This window comes from Diceros bicornis, chromosome 2 (genome assembly GCF_020826845.1).
Source record: "Diceros bicornis minor isolate mBicDic1 chromosome 2, mDicBic1.mat.cur, whole genome shotgun sequence".
In the NCBI taxonomy this organism is placed as follows: domain Eukaryota; kingdom Metazoa; phylum Chordata; class Mammalia; order Perissodactyla; family Rhinocerotidae; genus Diceros; species Diceros bicornis.
The window spans coordinates 76,516,459-76,534,656 of record NC_080741.1 but is presented as its reverse complement, the minus strand read 5'-3'; the positions used below and the strand labels follow the sequence as shown (position 1 = coordinate 76,534,656).

At 42.2% G+C, this 18,198-nt stretch overlaps 1 protein-coding gene across 1 annotated transcript in view; it reads right to left on the bottom strand.

Moving 5' to 3' along the window:
• Positions 1-1,091: 1,091 nt before the first annotated feature.
• IL5RA (interleukin 5 receptor subunit alpha) overlaps positions 1,092-18,198 on the bottom strand; it is a 35,226-nt gene continuing 18,119 nt past the window's right edge. The window contains exons 9-12 of the mRNA XM_058549830.1: positions 18,025-18,163; positions 5,494-5,590; positions 4,275-4,359; positions 1,092-1,178 (exon numbers count right to left, since the gene is read on the bottom strand). Coding sequence (XP_058405813.1) covers positions 1,092-1,178; positions 4,275-4,359; positions 5,494-5,590; positions 18,025-18,163 — 408 coding nt within the window. The remainder of the gene's footprint in view (positions 1,179-4,274; positions 4,360-5,493; positions 5,591-18,024; positions 18,164-18,198) is intronic.

Genomic DNA, 18,198 nt, shown 5'->3' with positions numbered 1-18,198 from the left:
CTTCATCCAGTGATCCCTTTCACAACCCGCTTCCTCTCAATGCCTCTCAGGATATTCCCGGAATATGAAGGCTGCCTTCAAGAATACAATCTTCAGGGGCTGGCCCGGTGGTGTAGTGGTTAAGTTCGCGCACTCCGCTTTGGTGGCCCAGGGTCTGTGGGTTTGGATCCCGTGGGTGGACCTACGTATCGCTTATCAAGCCATCCTGTGGCAGGCGTCCCACATATAAAGTACAGGAAGATGGGCACGGATGTTAGCCCAGGGCCACTCTTCCTCAGCAGAAAGAGGAGGATTGGCAACGGATGTTAGCTCAGGGCTAATCTTCCTCACACATACACAAAAAAATCCTGTCCTCTCTTTTGGTACAGAGTGATGTACTAGCTCTTTGTTTTTAAATTAATTTGCCTGAAATGATGCTACCTAGACCATGCCTCTGGAGCTTAAAATAATCTCTCTCTCTCTCTCTCTCTCTCTCTCTCCCCCTCTCCCTCTCTCTCTCTCTCTCTCTCTCTCTCTCTCTCTCTCGCTTATGTGCGTGTGTGCACACATGCACACACACTTGAAAGAAAAAGTATTCTGGAACTCAGGAAAAAAAAAAAGCACCATGGCTCCCACTTGTTATAGGAAACACAGTCTTGAATCCAAGTTCATGATTCCCTCCAGGCTGATGCAAAATGCTTTCTTCCTGAGATTTTAGCTGTGTTACTATTGGCAGTTTCAGCAGTCAAACCAGCACTTCCAGCAGTAAATACAGTTGACTTCAGCCTTAAAAACTGTCTCTTGCACAAAAAAGTTTGAGGTAAGTAATGCAAATCACAAAGATTGGCAGTGAGGAGGTGCTACCCTGACCAGAGTAGGGAGAAAAGACACGACAGAATGGTCAGATGAGTCAGTCACTTGCTCTGAGTGAGCGAGGAGATTTTGATGAGGCATCCACACGTTTAAGAGATGTGTCTGTGTGTTCTGTCTTGCAGCTGAATTGAGTGTTCAGTAAATTCTGAACTTCTCTTCGCCAAGAAACAGCCGTTCCTGTTCTTCTTATCTCTGAGGCGTGTAAGTGTGAGTTCATTTTGAGAATGTGACAGTGACAATCAAAACACGGAATCTTCTAGGGTCTCAAATCCAGGCTCTTCCACATAACTTATGACTTCAATTTCTGTTTCATTGGAACCAGTTTTCTGCAAAACAAAACATTCTTCCTTAGATGTCTTTTAGAGAACTTTTTTTCTTCAGATTTCTTTAAAATTGGTTTTAAGTCTATTTTGCTTATAAAAATAGTAAATGTTCACTGAATAAAATGTAGAAAATCAAGTAGGAAGAAGACAAAAAAAAAAAATACCCATAAACCTACCTCCCAAACGTGGCCCACTGTTTCTCATAAGCCTTTTTTCCTAGGTATAAAGTTCTCTTTACAGTTATATGAAGGCAAATGGATAAATGGCTTTATAAATTGATTTCTTTCTATGTAACATCATATAATATTTTAAATTATATTGTTATATATTCTCTGGCTGCATCATTTTTAGTAGGTCCATCATATTCCATACATCCAGGGAGTAGAAAGGACAGCTAGTGTTCCTCTAAATTTGAATATTTGTTATATCCAATTTTAGCTATTATAAATAATGCAGATATTAATTAGAAAATTTGTGACAAAAAATACTACCTGTACCAGATCATATTCCTCTACCTTATTTACTCATTCAATACGTTTTAGTGTCTACTCCACATTAGACACTGCACTATGCATTGAATATGCAGTGAGGAAAACAGCATACATAGTCTCTGCCTTATGTGCTTAAATAGTCTATAGTCTACAATTTTGGAAGGAACCTTCTCTGGTTACCATTGTAGAAACAAAGAACAATTTCTAACTCAGATTTGAACAAGCGAAGCTCACTTAATGAGACTCATGGGATGGCAGCTATCCTCCAACTCCCAGGGCTGCAGGTAACCACACCAAGCTCAGAGGTGCAAGTTGTAATTCAAAGCAGAGGGTTTCCTTTCCCACTAGCTGAATGCTTCCCTGTGGTTTGCCAAACTGTCACTGCCAGTAGCACCACTGGGCCCCCTTGTCATCCTTGTAGCAGAGGCCCCAAGGGTGAGTTGGACAGGTTCTGCCTTTGGAGGTAGAGGGTGGGACACCACCACATGTAGCCCAGCTGTGGTCAGCTCTGCACTTGCTCTCATATTCTTTATTTTCTCAATTCTACCTGATCTCTCTGTCTCTCTCTCACTGGTCTGTTTTGACATGAAACTTTACAGTGTGAGAAGAGAGTACGTTGTCCTGTGGAGCCTGGCACTGCTGAGTTCTGACATTAATCCTTTGCTTTTTCAGAACCCAGCTTGTCTACCCTAAGTTGTTATTTTGCACACATGACTTGATTTTAATTAAAACCAAACCACAAGCTTATACAATAAGCTCTTAAGCCAGTTTCTTTTACCGACCTCAAAATATTAAAGAAAGTCTTTGGGGGCTCTGTAGGGAAATCATATACCAGCATTAAGATGTTCCATTAAGAGACCAGGACAAATGACTTCAGTCTGCTGCTAAAATCAAATGTAGTTTCTCAGGGATGAGTATGCTAGAGCGAGGAGAGACTGACAGCACAGATTCACATGAACTGAAAGTTTTACACTGGGGCCCCGCTCTCCTTCCAGAAAAGCTAGGGGTTAACAAGAGCAAACCAGCTGTTCCCCTGATAAAAGAGAACACAAGGATCGAACTAAGGGCAGAGTGATTCTTTTGCCAGCCTCAATTCTATGCTTCACTAGGTTAGTAACTATCGTTGTCTATAATCATTTCAAACACCCAAACTGCAAACTCTAAAGAAAGGTCACAGCTTATTGAAATAATTCATTTTGGTGACTGTTTGATCTCCTGTCCCTACAACGAGTCACCAGCTGATTCATCCAATCATGAGTCACTTTATTAGAGAGAAAACTAAATTTGTTAAGAAAATTGCTTGATCTACATCAGGGGTCTGCAAACTAGAGCCTGTGGGCCAAATCTGGCTTGTTACCTGTTTCTGTAAATAAAGTTTTATTGGCACAGAGCCAAGCTCATTCATTTGCATATTGTCTCTGGCTGCTTTCACACTACAATGGCAGTGTTGAATAATTGAGATAAATCGTTTGGCCCTCAAATATCTACTATCTGTCTTTATAGAAGAAGTTTGCTAATCCCTGATCCTAAATAACCATTCAGTTTAAGGACAGATTTGACAAGCAATGCGCAATAGGTATACACTGAAAATCACAAAACGTTGCTGAGAGAAATTTAAAAAAACCTAAATAAATAAAGTGATATGTCGTATTTATAGGTCGGAAAACTCATTGTTAAGATGTCGCTTCTCCCCAAATTAACGCCTAATGCTACACAACCCTGATCAAGATTCCAGCAGCACTGTCTGTAGTAATTAATAAACTGGCTTTAAAATTTATATGAAAATGCAAAGGACCTGGAATAACCAAAACAACTTTGGGAAAAAACATCGTGTTTGGAAGCCTTACACTACCTGCTCTCCAGGTTTACAATAAAGCTACAGAAATCAAGACAGTATTGTATTGGCATAAAGACAAATAGATCAATGAAACCAAATAGATAGTCCAGAAATAGACCCACAGATATATGGGCAACTGATTTTCAACAAGGATGCCAAGACAGTTCACTGGGGGAAAGGATGATTTTTTTCACCAAATGATGCTAGAACAATTGGATAGCCATAGGTAAGTGAACATTCGGTTAGGCCTTAGTGCTCTGAATGGTGAATAGGGCCAAAGAAAATGCATATTTGGGGAAATCATTTGCCTTCTCTGTGGTTCTTTATACTAAAGAACTAGGAAAAATTCTTCTGAAAACTTTATTGATTAGGGTACCCACGTGCAGAAACATGGGTTCTTAAAGTGTCAGACCTAAATAGGACATTGGACATCTCATCTATGCTCCTTACTATACAGAAAAGGAAGTTAGGGCTCATGGAGTCGAAGGAATCACCCAAGATCAGTTAAGAGATGGCTGATAGAAAAGATTCAAGTCTGACTGATTGAAGACGCTCAGCTGAGTTAGGACCCTTCCAATATTCCAAGACAGTAATGAACATCTATAACAAAACAATCAGCCAAAGAGCAGAATGACTGAAGCAACATAAAAGCATCTGGCATGCTGGGTAAAGACCCTGCCTTGTAATATGGAAAACCAATAACCCAATGACATATCCCTGGTGACCCAACCCTGGGCAGATATGACGTATCATAAGAACCTTCAACATTACCTCATAGTGGGTGGTTACAAAGAAATCTTGAACATTACTTTTTGGTGCTGGAACTGGTGGAAACAATTTGGTCCATAAGTGACATCTGAAAACAGAGTAAAGCAGAGAATTAGGTGAGCAAGAGCATCCTGTCTTGTCCTTCAATATCTACTCTAAAAATTGACCTAGTTAATCCCAGGACCTGCCATTTTATAAATTCAAAATCTTTATTGACCAAGACTTCCAAATATCTCCATTGTAATAATAGTTGAAGACCTTGAGGGTACTGCAAGGCTCTAATAGGGCCTCTGAATTATCCAAGAAAGACAAAATGGTAATTGCTTCATGTTGGTGCATGTTACCAGGACTGATTTCTGAAAATGGGCTATCCATGTCAAGTGATGGTGCCCTGTCATTGCCTTCAGTGCTGGTTAGCAGCCCCTCCCCAACTGCTGGCTCTCAGAGTTTACTTTCTTTTTCCTCCCCTTGTGCTGCTACCCCCCAAACCCATAGATGCTGTCTGCATATAACATTTAAAATAGTGAAGCTGTTTTAAAGTTTAAAATACAACTCACTTTCTAAATTATGAAAGGGCTAAGACAGAACGTGTTCTTAAACCTCCTAAATGGCACTTTGTTTTACTGAATGCTAAAATGGATGAGGAGTTCTTGTGGGACAATTTGCAGGTTCTAGGGCTGGTCACCAGATCTGCATGGCATTTCTAGAATCTGTATTCTTTGACCTAAGAACAATCAGCCACTCAGGGGCCGGATGACTGAAGGCCAAGGGTGGGAGCTGGTACCTTATAATTGGGGATCATAACGAGGGAGGCATTGTGGTGATTTCAGCCTCAGGTGGGCTGCCTTCCTTTACCCAAGTTGTAAAAGGTATGTGCTGGTGGCTCAACTAAGGCAACCAAGTGCTGAGTGGAAGGTGGTAAAAGAATCAAAAGAACATGACTGTAAAACCCTTCACAGAAATGAATACGCTGTTGAGAGATTCAAGGAGGGGCTCGTAATGGCTGAAGGCTATGTAGTGCTCCGTCCAGTTTCTGTAAATCACCTATTGGTGTTTCTCGCTTTTTGATTTGGTTCACACTCATCTTGGAAAGTCTTTCTAGAAGACACACAAGTGCTGTAAATTCCATCTGATAACAAGAACCCCAATGGATGCACAGCAAGAATGTAAAAATTCAATACTCAGACCCCATTGGAAGCACCCAAACATAAAGAATACCTACTTTCTACAGATGAGTGAGAAAATTAACAAGAGGAAGCAGATGGTTGCTATAAGCACAATAAGAAACCATTCTGTCCAGGGCTTCTGTTCATCATTTCCTGATGAAGAAAGAAATCAGAGCAGGATTAGCAGTAGATATGAGAAATGACTAGCCTGGGTTTGAGTTGCCAGCCCTGGGTGATGCTGGGCTAGTAGCTTAGCCTTCCCAAGCCATAGATTTCTCATCTGTAAAGTGGAGGGATAACATCCATCTCACAAAGTTGATATGAAGGTAAAACAAAATAACAGCAATGAGGCCACTTTTAATCTTAAAGCATTATTTAATCAATCAGTAGATATTTATGGAGTATGTTCTATGTACTACGTCACTTAGATCTTGGAGCTTATCAGCTTTTGGTAAGTAGTAAGATTTTTAGATGAAAAAGCTACAGAAATGTAAGCCTATTTAGTAACTTAATCATATTACAATCAAAATGTTTTACAAAATTGGAAATTAAACTTTTAGAGGAAGTAAAGTATGGAATAACACTCATAGTTAACAATAAAGGCATCAGACTCTGCTGTGAGTTCTTTACAATCTTAATTATCTTGAAAACATCTCTTACCATTATTCCCATTTCACAGATTGGAAAGGAAAAGAAAATTGCCACTAAGGCAGTACAGTATAAATACGTTGCATGCCACCTTACTTCCTAGTTAAATTTGCTTCTAATCTGCACTCAGGGACAGATTCTTCTGTAGGCTTTGATAGTAGCTTTGGAGTGTGTGTGATTTTTTTTTTTTTTTTTTTGAGGTACTAGAAATGCATTCAAGGAAAACTCCAGGTCAAAAAAAACCAAATAGAAAATCCCGAGGTCATTTACCAAATGGTGTTTAAAGAGGTAATGCACTTGCTAAATTGCCTGATTCACTTCCAGAGAATAATGCAAATCCTGAGTTATCTCCCTAAATACAAGTTTCCTTTCTGTGGTAGAAGCCATGCATTCATTCCTTTATTCACCCATTTAACAAATATTTATTACACTCTTGTGTGTTTGGCACTGGACAAGTTGCTGGGAGACAGTTAAAAGAACTCATGTGGGCTCTCCCCTCATGGGGTTCAGAGTCTGTCAGAGAAGAGCAGCACTAAGCAAAGAATGACACAGGTAATGATTTGATGACAGCTTCACTAAGTACCGAGGTGATGTTCAAACCACATGGCACCAAGAGAAACAGGTCCCTTAATAGTTTCTTCTATAAAATGAGAAATGAATGTAAGTGGAACTTTCAAGTCCTTGTAAATATCCTAAGACCTCCAAAAGCTCCAAAATACTGGAAACCCAAAACGTTCAACATGTCAAGAGGGAGAGATGTCTTGAGGATTTAATGCTAGTAAGTCCAACTTTGCCTTGATCTCTTGCTTTTTTGCCTCCTGAGAACTCTTACTCAGGCTTTATTTTCTATTTCTTCAAAGCTTTAATCTCTCCTCCTTCACCTCTTCCCTTCTGCTTTCAAATATTCATAGAGTCCTTTATCTTGAATAAGCCATTACTTTGTTCTGCCATCTTTCCAAACTATCATCAAATACCTTCTCTATTTCTCAGCCTAATTTCTTGACTAAGGGATTCAGGCTGCTTCATTTCCCCATGACAGAAACCACTTTTTAAATCACTAGTGGTTTCCTCCTAGTTGAATCCAAAGGACTCTTGGTTTCTTTTTCCAACTTTATTTTTCCTGACCTCCCTCCTGAATTTCAGGTTTGATGGTTGTGCCCACCTTGAGAGCAAGCTGTTGGCTCTTTTACCTAAATATTCCTCTTCAAGGACATTTCTCTTTCCCCTTTCTGATTTCAATTGACTCTCTCAGCTCACCCCTTGACCCTTTGATATTTTCCACCATGGTCTATTCTTTGAACTTCGGAAAGGTTGTTTAGCATAGCTTCATCTTTTAAGTCCATGCAGTCTTCTCCCAGGTCTTTATTCCTGGCCCAGCCCTGACCCACAGCTCCAGGTCTAGATCTTAAACTGCCCGTAGTTGAAGCCCACTGGGATGTTTCTCAAAGCTGGCAACATTCAAAACCAAACTCATACCCTTCTTCACATCAAAACTACTCCCACTAACTTCCCCATCTTGGTCTCCACTCTTCCAAGTTCCCAAACTGGACTCCTTGGAAGTCACTTTGACTCTTCCCATTCTCTACAGCCCTTGCCTCCTTTCCTCATTCTGTCAGTTTACATCATTAATTCATACCCAATCATAAATGTAAGAGAGGCATGCTTTTGTCTCATGCATCCATCCTTGCCTAGACTGGAAACCTGGGTTCTATTCCCAGCTTGCTGTGAAGGTGGCCATTCTGGGCCTCAGTTCCCTCATCTGTAAAAAATGCAGGAGTGGAAAAATATATGACCCTTAAGATCCCTCCCAGTCCAGCACCTTTTCTAGTCCCACTCACTCAATCCAGGGTATTGTCACGTCCTGTACACTTACCTTTAACAAAACTGATTTTAGAAAAGTATATTTCCATTGCTGAAAGATTAAAAGTTATAGTAAAGTATAAAAAAATAAAATAAAAATCATCAGTAACTGGAAGTAGCTAATAGCTTATTTTCTATACATATCTTTATAATCACTTTTTCTGACTGCTCATAGGTACTGGACACTGTGCAATTTGCTTAACATGCCTTCTCAGTTTAATTCTCACAACAATGCTTCAAGGTGGGCACTACTATCCTCATTTTACAGATGGAGAAACTGGAGCAGAGAAGGGCAGAATAAGTCAGCCGAGGACACGCAGCTGGTAGGAGGGGGAGCTGGGATTCAAACCTAGGACTGGCTGAGCAGTAATGCTGTCAACCACGGTGCAGGATCCCATTCCTCTCCACCATCCCCAAACCGAGGACACACTGGATAGGCAGGCACTTCACTGAAAACATCCTAAGCATTTCTCTGTCACTGAACACTCTCCTGAGCATCATCTTCCCGGCTGGATAGCGCTTCCCTGCAGGGAAGCGCTGTTTTGTTGTGGTGTCTCCACTGCTGGGCATTGCTGGGTTTGCAAGCTGCATCCTAATAGAAGGGGTCTGCTCTGCAAACTACCTTTCCTCCTGATGTTCCTAATCTCTAGTTGGGACTGAATCACTTTATTAAAAACCTATGACCATAGTATTAAAAAAAGTTTTATGTATTTATATCTATTATTCTACAAACAGGCGTTAGCCTAACTTTGTAAAATGATGGAAAACAGAGCCTCAGAAAGACAAACATTTTATTTTTCCAAATCCCACAGATCCTCAGTGGTTCCAGAATTAATATTCAGAGTCTAGATTATAACTGAGGGTCCTGTTAAACCTAGTTTTTACTGCACTTGCTCATAGCTAATATAAAGAGCAACTGGGGTGAACTAATACTGTCAAATCAAATACTGTCTTGCTTTATTTCCTAGTCTGATTTCCTGAATAAGGGATTCCGCCTGCTTCATTTCTCCATCTCTGAAACTTGCCATTCCACACTCTTAACCATTATACAAGTACCCTAATAAGTACATTCGGAAACTCGAGCCTCATATACATGGAATACAAATTTAGCAAGAGGTATGTCAGCAGGAAAAAAGTTATCCTGTTTACAACTAGGTTAGACAGGTAAAGTTTGGGTCCTGCAGAAAGAATGAGCAGTGTTGCAAATATTATCAGGGTCCCACACTCAGTCCCATTTGTGTCTCAAATTGTGCAATACCCCGTAGCCTGATATGTCAAGTCCTGATAATAGTACCGTTTACTTCGGACCATGATTACAAAAATCTTTTCAGTTAAACCACTCTCTAGTTATTCACTTCAGCTCTCACTTTGATAAGCAAAGATTCTCACTGAATTAGCAAAAATATAGAGGCAACTGATTTTATTTCATTCAATCAAAAAAAGTTATTGATGCATGCAAGGTACTATGTGGGAAGCAAAGTCATGTTTGCTGTCTGGAAGGAGTTGGCAAATTAGTCATTTCTCCTGGCCTGGCTTCTGCAGTGTCCCAAAGTGCTTTAGAACTACTCTCCTACCACTGATTGAGAACGGGACTAACCCCCAGAGAACAGAGCCAAGGTCAGCTTTACCGTGAAGGAAACAAACTGGCAGGTAAATTTAGTACAAGAAAAAGCTTCCACATACTCCTGCCAAATGGAAATTATTGTTGATGATCTACTGTTCAGTTATTTACTGGTACAAAAAGAATTTGAGAGCCAGTTATATAAATAAGTGAATTAAAATTAGCATCTACTCTGATTTCACTGAAGGTAAAAAGGGGAACAGATCCCAATATATCCTTTGGGTCAAAAATGATTAAGAATTTCAATACCGCAAAAATTGGGAGGCCCCTGAATACATTACTCATTTGAAAGCTGGGGTCTCTGACCCTGGAGATTTTCTTAAGAACAAGTATTTCCAGGTAACGAGAATCTTTTCTCTGACTCAAGGAGAATGCTTTTCCTGCCATTAAAATAGAAGCCACAGATGTTTCTTTTCAGCAAATTGATGGGCACTGCTATTTGGTTATGAAGAAATGAGTTTTAGAAAGAGGAAGTCACAAAGCCTGTCCTTCTGAGGAGGAGAAGCCCTCATTCCTGGATGCTCTTCCTACAGTGTCAGTTTAGAGCATTTGGGGAGCTCAGCTCCATAGTTTCTGGTGACCTTGGCTTCTGTCGTTTTGGACATCTCAACCATTTGCCCTTGAACAATAATAAGCCAACTAATGAAAATTCTGCTACTGTTCTATCACCTGGGAGTGTATATGGGGGGAAGGAGGAGTGGGATGAAATGGTGGCAGCCAAGAGGGCAGAAAGACCTAAGCGCTGGACCCGACTTAGTCCCAGCTCTGCCTCTGGCTGCCTTGGGAGCTTTGTCAAATCACTCCCCTCCTGGTGTTGCAGCCCCTCTTGTTCTAGAATTCTATGATCTATGTCGTTCAGACTAATAACTCTTAGGAGATCAATTTGATTTGCAGGCCTGCTCCACCTTAAATTGTCCATACAAGTATGACTTTCAGTGCTTCTATATTGATTTTGAATCAGTTGCGTCTGATTTCAGACTCAACAATAGGTTTTGAGGAAAAAGAGCTAATTAGTAGATTGATGGGACTCTTCCAATAAAGCATCCCTGCTCTGTATTCATAAAAGCTGCAGGTGCTGGGTGAAGTTCAGATGACACCAACAGGGCTCTAGGTATTTGAGAGAACACCAATGCGTTAGTCTATGAAGCTGCCTATGGCTTGCTTCTCATTGCAGGGAGATGCTGTGGCATCATTTGTGAAGGGACACCCCAACTAGGTCACAGGCTCACAATGCAACCACAAGTCAGAAGCAAACCTTTTGGGTGGGTGAGCTTTTCAAGCAGCTGAGGGATTTACCTGGTTTAGGGAGACAAAAAGAGAGGGGGCAGCAAATGCAGCTTCAGTGGACAAAATGTAGAGTAGTCCAGGGCCCAGAGCAAAATGCACAAAATTTGCATTATGTTAATCTGGAGAAACTGGGCTCAAGTGACCCAAAATATGGAGAGGAAATGGAGACCCTGTGCATGTGTGTATGTGCATGTGCATGTTCAGGAGTCACTGGATGGATCGCTGCCCCACTGTTGGGGTGCATATCCCCAGTAGGACTAGACTTGATGAAGTTGAATGGAGAACTCCTCTTTGCCGTTTTCTTGTTCTTTACAGGCTGTCCCACACAGCACCAAGGGCTGGAGTACCTTCAGGGGCCCCCAAGCAACCCAGAATTCTCTTCCCTGTAAGGGGTTGCTGGGCTCGTTCTATTAACCTGCTATGTAACTGAAAGCTGGCTGCAGAGGCTGCAGTCATCACAGAAGCAAGAAACAAGAGGTTTAATCCTGGTTCTGCCCCTTGGTCCCAAGGTGACCTCGAGCAGGGTGTCCCCCTCAGCTTCCATTGCCTACTTTGTGAAACAGGGATAAGGACTGAATGAAATGATACATGTAAAGTGTTTAGTGCAGTGCTAGTACACAGTAGGTGCTCAATAAAGGTTAGTTATTATAATTATGATTAAACACATTGTGTCGGAACTAAGGCATCAAGATAATTTCCCTAAATCATCAAAGCAAGACTAAAATTTGAGTGCTGTCAGAATCCTCAAAATACAGTGTAATAAGCTCAGCCCTGGAGGGGGAAAAAACACAGCAAATAATCCAGACGCTAAGGACTAGGAAGGGGCATAAAGCATTTATGGCCCTAACCCTCAAGGGTCTATATTAAAATGAACACTATGGACAACTTGGTCTTGAGCATCCTCTTTCACAAGCCCCAGCCCCTACTGCCCTTCTTCCTGCCTCCGTCTCCCTGGCTGGCACCATGACCCAATGGAGTGACAAAGTATCACAGAAAACAGGGTGTAGAGCCAGTCCTGTGGCTTGGTTCCAGACCCAGGTCCACCACTTCCTACCTCTATCACTTTGGGCATTTCCTAACCTCTCTGCATCTATTTTCTCAAAATCTGTAAATCTGTATAATTAGGAAAGTCTTGTGTTTGTGAAGATACACAAGATAATGTAGGTGAATGTGCCTAGCACAGTGCCTGGCCCAGTAGTAGAGCCCCTCCTTCTCTAAGCTGTGGTCCCATCTGACGGACCCATTGTGAGGTGGAATTCATGCGTGGAAAAGCAGGATGGGCACCACTAGAGGTGGCCATGCCTGAAAGCACAGTGGGGGGAACTCCTCCTCCTGACATTTGGGGACAGAATCTGAAAGCTCCCTGCTAGCCCTCCTTAAGGCCAGTGGCACCACCAGTGGGGTGAGGTGGTCATTCCCCCGTGCTGGGAACAAGTGATGGAGCTGCCAGGTATCTAACCAGCCTTGAAACCCAGGAGTCTGGGTAAAAGGAAGCAGTTGACCAAACCAACTACCATGTTACCAACCTGAAATCCCCTATTTGCAACGAAAATCCAGAATCACCACAAGTTTTATCAGTCTCAGGTAAGCACAAGTGGGTTTTTCAGGCTATTGGGTCAAGTGTTTTTATTTTTCAACCAGTTTTTGTCACTATTGACCTAGAAGGAACCACCTCCTACCTCCTGAAGGCTTTAGAATTTGCAAAATTCTTTCGGAAGACTAGGGAAGTCTAATTTGGGACTTCTACAATGTTTCCCCTTCAATTTTTCCCTTTCCTGGTTTTCTCTCTGTTTCACCACAGTGAGAGAATTTAAAAAGAAAGAGGAGAAAAAAAAAGAAAGAAAAAGAGAGGAGCACGAGGGTGCAGGCACAGAAGTCAGAGAGCTGAGGGTGGGAGCTGTAGGACCAGGGTCATGATTCCACCGGCAAAGTGTAAAATGAAGGAGATGCATTTGGTGGTCTCAAAGGTGACTCCACCCCCTCCAGCTTTTGATTCCAGTGCTCTGGGCCAGTGTACTGGCCTTCCTCATACATTCACAGCCCATGACCCCAGTCCCCCAGGTCAGAGGACAAAGGCACAAGAGTTTCCCCGTGGGAACCTTACTTCAATTTCAGCCCAAATTCTTAATTTTATTTATTTATTTTTTCCCCCCAAAGCCCCAGTAGATAGTTGTATGTCATAGCTGCACATCCTTCTAGTTGCTGTATGTGGGACGCGGCCTCAGCATGGCCGGAGAAGCGGTGCGACGGTGCGCGCCCGGGATCCAAACCCCGGCCGCCAGCAGCGGAGCACGTGCACTTAACCGCTAAGCCACGGTCAGCCCAAATTCTTAAATGCCTCCTGATTTTCTGCCTCAACCTATTTTCATTAAGTCCTCACAAGTTCTAGGATGTGTCATGTAGCTCTAAGAACCAACCCCCAACCCCTGCAAACTGTGACAGGAAAGCCAAGGCCAGGATTTCCTATGAGTAACCTGTCTTGTGGAAGGAGGTGCCCTGGAAAGCAGGGGGCACCCCTGTTAGCCTTGACTGCACGGCTGAGCGATCTGAGAACTGTGGTCAGCCTTGTTCTGCTCCTCTGGGTGCAAGTGCTACACATCTCAAGCTTCAAGAAATCTTTTTTTAAAAATTGGTAAATTGGTACCATTGCATGGATCCTGGCCTTCAGATATGACCTTCAGTGAGGTCAGGGCGAAGCCCAATTATCTGTTTGACGGGCAATGCCTGTGAATGTGGGTAAGACCCGTCACTGATCTGCGGGACTCAGAACACTGAGCCTGACTAATGACATGGTTGGAAATAAACGCAGGGGGGACTCACATAACACTCTTTTCCACGGGGAAGGACATAACTGTAGGAAATTTATTTTCATAATTATTTGTTTCATGCATGTCATTTGAGCTTCATGGAGGGCAGAGAAGAAGAGAAGATGATGGACTTCAGGGAAGGAAAAGCTTCGCTAAGACCAGGGTCAGGAGACAAATGTTTTGGTAAACAGGAGATAGCAGAGATAATAAAGGAACAGAAGAATCCGGAAGTTAAGAGAGTTTAAAAAGGAGGAAGACTTGTGAAAAGTGGGAAGTTAGCTCATAAGATAAGACAGAGAAGCCAGTTGAGGAAGGGCAGTTGATAACGAGAACTGATAAAATGAAACTGCTACTGCCATTTGAAAAAAAATGTTCCATGCTCTGGAAATCCTAGCACAAGAGGGCCAATCTTTGGCAGTTTCAGGCCAGGTAGGGAGCACACGCTTGCTGGCTGTCCCCTCAACTGCCGTCCTCTGAGCCTCTGGACCGTCCAGGGACCTGCCAACCGGAGCTGGACGGCAGTCCTGTCTCCTCCAGCCTCTCTTCATCAATCAAAACTTACTCATCCTGTGTCTCATGCTCTATTCAATAACCTTGGGCTATAATGGGTTAATTAGTTAATTGCATCTACTCCAATTGGCTAATTGACTCCTGTGTCACCTATTTGAGAAAATGATCCATTAACAGCCACTTCTTGGCTGTTTGATAACCACTGAATTATTTGGTATCTCTGGCCTCCATTTCCTTACCTTAAAATGAAGGAGGTGGCCTTAATAATATCTAAGAGGTGATATTTGAGTTGGGCTTTGGAGTGAAATGGAAGGGGAGTGCTCCAGAGTGCCTTTTATATGACAAGGCAGGAGAGGAGGAAGGTTGTCTAAAGGAAATGAATGTAGCAGCAAAATTGCCTGATAGACTGCAAGCTGAGCATAATTATTGCTGCATCCTCATGGGGTAAGGAAGAGCCATGCAAAATGTCCCAGAGGGGCCTGGACTTCCTATTATGTTTATTAATCATCCTGATGAAAATGGAAAGTCTGCATTGATTAAATTCACTAATGATCCTAAACTGAGCAGGGGAGTCAATTCCAGAAACAATGGATTTATAAGGTGAGTAGTAATATTAATCAGCTCATCTTCCTGAAAAGGGTGGCAGTAAATGAAATGGGATTTGCCATAGATAATGGCAGTGAGGTGCACCTGGGGGGAAACGCTAATGAGCCCAGTTCCAAATGAGGAAGATGTTATTTAGGAAATAATGGGGAGAGAGCTTTAAAGTGGGGAGTGAGTAATAAATTAAAAACAACCTTAAAATAAACTCTCAATGGGTCACAATTTCACTCTCAGCACTTTTGTGGTGGGCTGATGGAGTACAGAAGAACGTGAGCAGCAGAACTGGAAAGAACTTTGGGGTGCAGCACACATTTTACAGGTGAGGAGACTGAAAAATTAGGAATGACTAGTCAGGGGCGGCAAAACCCTGGCATGCTTGTCACCACTCTGTGCCCTGTACTGGTGACAGAAGATCACCCCTCCTGATGACCTAAATGTAGCCTGACAATCCTCGACACAGCACTCTGAGCAGTCGCCGATTATTTGGCCCGTGAAACATTATCTTTTGCCATCTTTAACTTAGGTCAGAGAGCTGGACGTTGACAGAGCCATGGCTAAAACCTGGATCTCCTGATTTGTCTCTTGCTTCTTCCTCACTCTGTAGGTTCTAACCTCTTTACAGTCAACACTGACTAGAACTTCAAAACTCAAACACTCAGAAAGCAGAACTGTCTCCTTAGCCAGGGTTCCCACCTTGGTCTCTACCATGTTGGTTTGAAGTCCTTGGACAGCACTAAAATATTCTCTGAAACTAGATGTGTAGTGATGTTGGGAAGACATGGAGAAATATCAGTAATTTGGGGCCAATGAGTTTTGTGTCCTTGGGAATAACATAAAGCATTTTTTAAAAGGAATGAAATGCAGGTAATGATAATTAAGCTTCTACTGTAGGCATTTGATAAAATTAATAACCTTGTTAAAAATTCCCTGGGACTGATTAATGTTTCCCCTGCGTGTTTCCCTCTCGGTGAGTGCAGTGAATTTTATTTGTGCAGATGGAGCAAAGGGAGGGAAGTCCTGTGTGTGCTGGGTCTGTTTAGTCAGGTTGGAGTGTCAATCTAAGGAAGAGGGAAGGGAGAGAAGATTGGCCTTGCCAGAATTATGAAGTAAGTGCAGTTGGCCCATTCTCAGTTTCTTTTATCCTCCTTTCTGTTCCCTCCCCCTAGGAAGGCTCCTGCTGCACCTCTGAGTCCTGGTAGGGTAATGTCAGGGCCACTCCATAAGGCTGTGCTAGTTGTGTGTTGCACAACTCGAGGAGGCACCATTCCGCTTTGGAAACTCAGTAACTCAGCATGACCAGCCCCCTCAGAACAGCTCTTCGTTCCTCTGGTCTTTCCACATCTTTCCCAGTCTTCCGTGGAAATCTGCCTGATATATGTCTGATCTGACTCATATCCATGTTGGGTCACTGCCTGGGAATTTCCTGAAGACCCACCCAGTAACCTAAGTGCATGAATTAAATAATAGAAAATTTTAGCATGTGCCTGCAAGAAATCTCTCCTTAAGTATGCTCTCCAAATGATCATTGAATACCCCATCGGATGAGTAAGAGGTGACATTCAGATGCTTGACCAGCCATAACCACAAAGTTAGCCACCAGGATCTCTTAAAGAAGTCTTAACTTGTTTAGCACTTTGCGGCTTGCAGAATCCTGGCACAGCATGCCAGAGTGCTAAGAACTCGGGTGCTGGAGTCAGTCAACCTAGATTTGAATCGCATCTCTGCCACTTGCTGGCCACGCAGAGTTAAGCAAATTGCCTAAACTTTCCAAACCTATTTTCTCATCTGCAAAATAGGTTTGTTGATAGGATTAACGAAAGTAATGCATGTGTGGACCATTAAGCACAATGCTTGGTAAACAGCCATCAATAAATGTTATCCGCTATCATTGTTGTTATTGTTTTTATTTCACAATACCCTGTGAGGCAGGCAAGGTGGATATTATCTCTTTTGTCCTGGGAACCTGAGTAAGGGCAGAGAGAAGTGATTTGTCCAAGGGTGTGCAATCAATATGTGCGAAGGCTGGGCGTTAAACCTGTGTTTTCTATGTAAGACCCCAGTGTTCTTTCCGCCATTCCATGTTCTTGTAGATCTTAGGCAACACTTAACCATGTATGTCTGCATGCCCAGGCTGGATGGTTGCGGAATACACATGAGATACACTAGTTGTTTTTTAACCATCTCCTTCTCTCATAAAATGCCAATGGGTGCCCAAGACACCCAGATAATAGCAAACACAGGGTATGAATTTTCCGTCCTCAAGATACAAGGCTGCATCTCCAGGATACGAGATTGCCATCTGAAGCAGAGTGAGAATGGGAGTGTGCTCCTTCATCTAGAGCCTCCATTGGGTACTTCATTACCCTTCACAGATCCCACTGACAGATGCAATGATCATTTTATTTGCCAAGTAAACTAGGAAATTTGGTCATAAAAACAGCTGCAGAACTAACACAGGTGCCCGGATGGTGCCCGGATGACGCACAATCCTTGTGATCCTCTGTGTCTGTTAGGCTGAAGACCCAGGGATGGATCCAGATTTTGTGGGCCCTGAAGTTTATTCAATTTTGGAATCTTCTTTAAGAAAAGAAACAAAAGTGAATTCAAAATCAAGTATGGCAAAATTATAGAAATGGAGAATTGATTAGTAGTTGTCAGGGGTTAGGAATGGAGGAGAGAGAGAGAGAGATGAGTGTGTTTATAAAAGGGTAAGAGGAGGGATCCTGGTGTGATGGATACCTGAACCTACACGTGATGAAATTGCATAGAACTAAACACACAAATGAGTACATATAGAATTGATGAAATCTGAATAAGATCAGTGGATTATATCAATGGTAATTTTCTGGTTGCAATATTATACTATAGTTTTGCAAGATGTTACCCTTGGGGGAAACTGGATGAAAGCTACACAGGCTCTCTCTGTATTATATTTTACAACTGCATGTAAGGCTACAATTATCTCAAAATAAAAAATTATTAAAAATTGGATAGAAGTAGAATCAGATAATCTGAAAAAAAAAAAATTAAGTACAGGGCCTTGAGAAAGGCTCATGCTAGCTCACTTTACCTTCCTTGGCTTCACGGTAAATCCATCTCTGGTCAAAAAGGCAGTAGATTGACAGAAGATGAGGCATAGCAGAGATGTGAAAGCATTTCAAGTCCCACAAATGAATGTGTACACTTTCCAGGATCATCTGTTTTAACCATGAGTAAGGTTGCTTGCTTTAAAATAAACGCAAGATACTTACCCACATAAATAGGCTGACTCCACTCGCTCCAGGGCCCCATCGCTCTGCACACAGAGCGAACTGCTGCCCTCACTTGAATGGAATACTTAGAAATATCATCAATTACTGAGATGAATGCATTGGCCGTCATTTTTTCTGTCTAAATGGGAAAAAATTAGCATTATTTCCAGCATG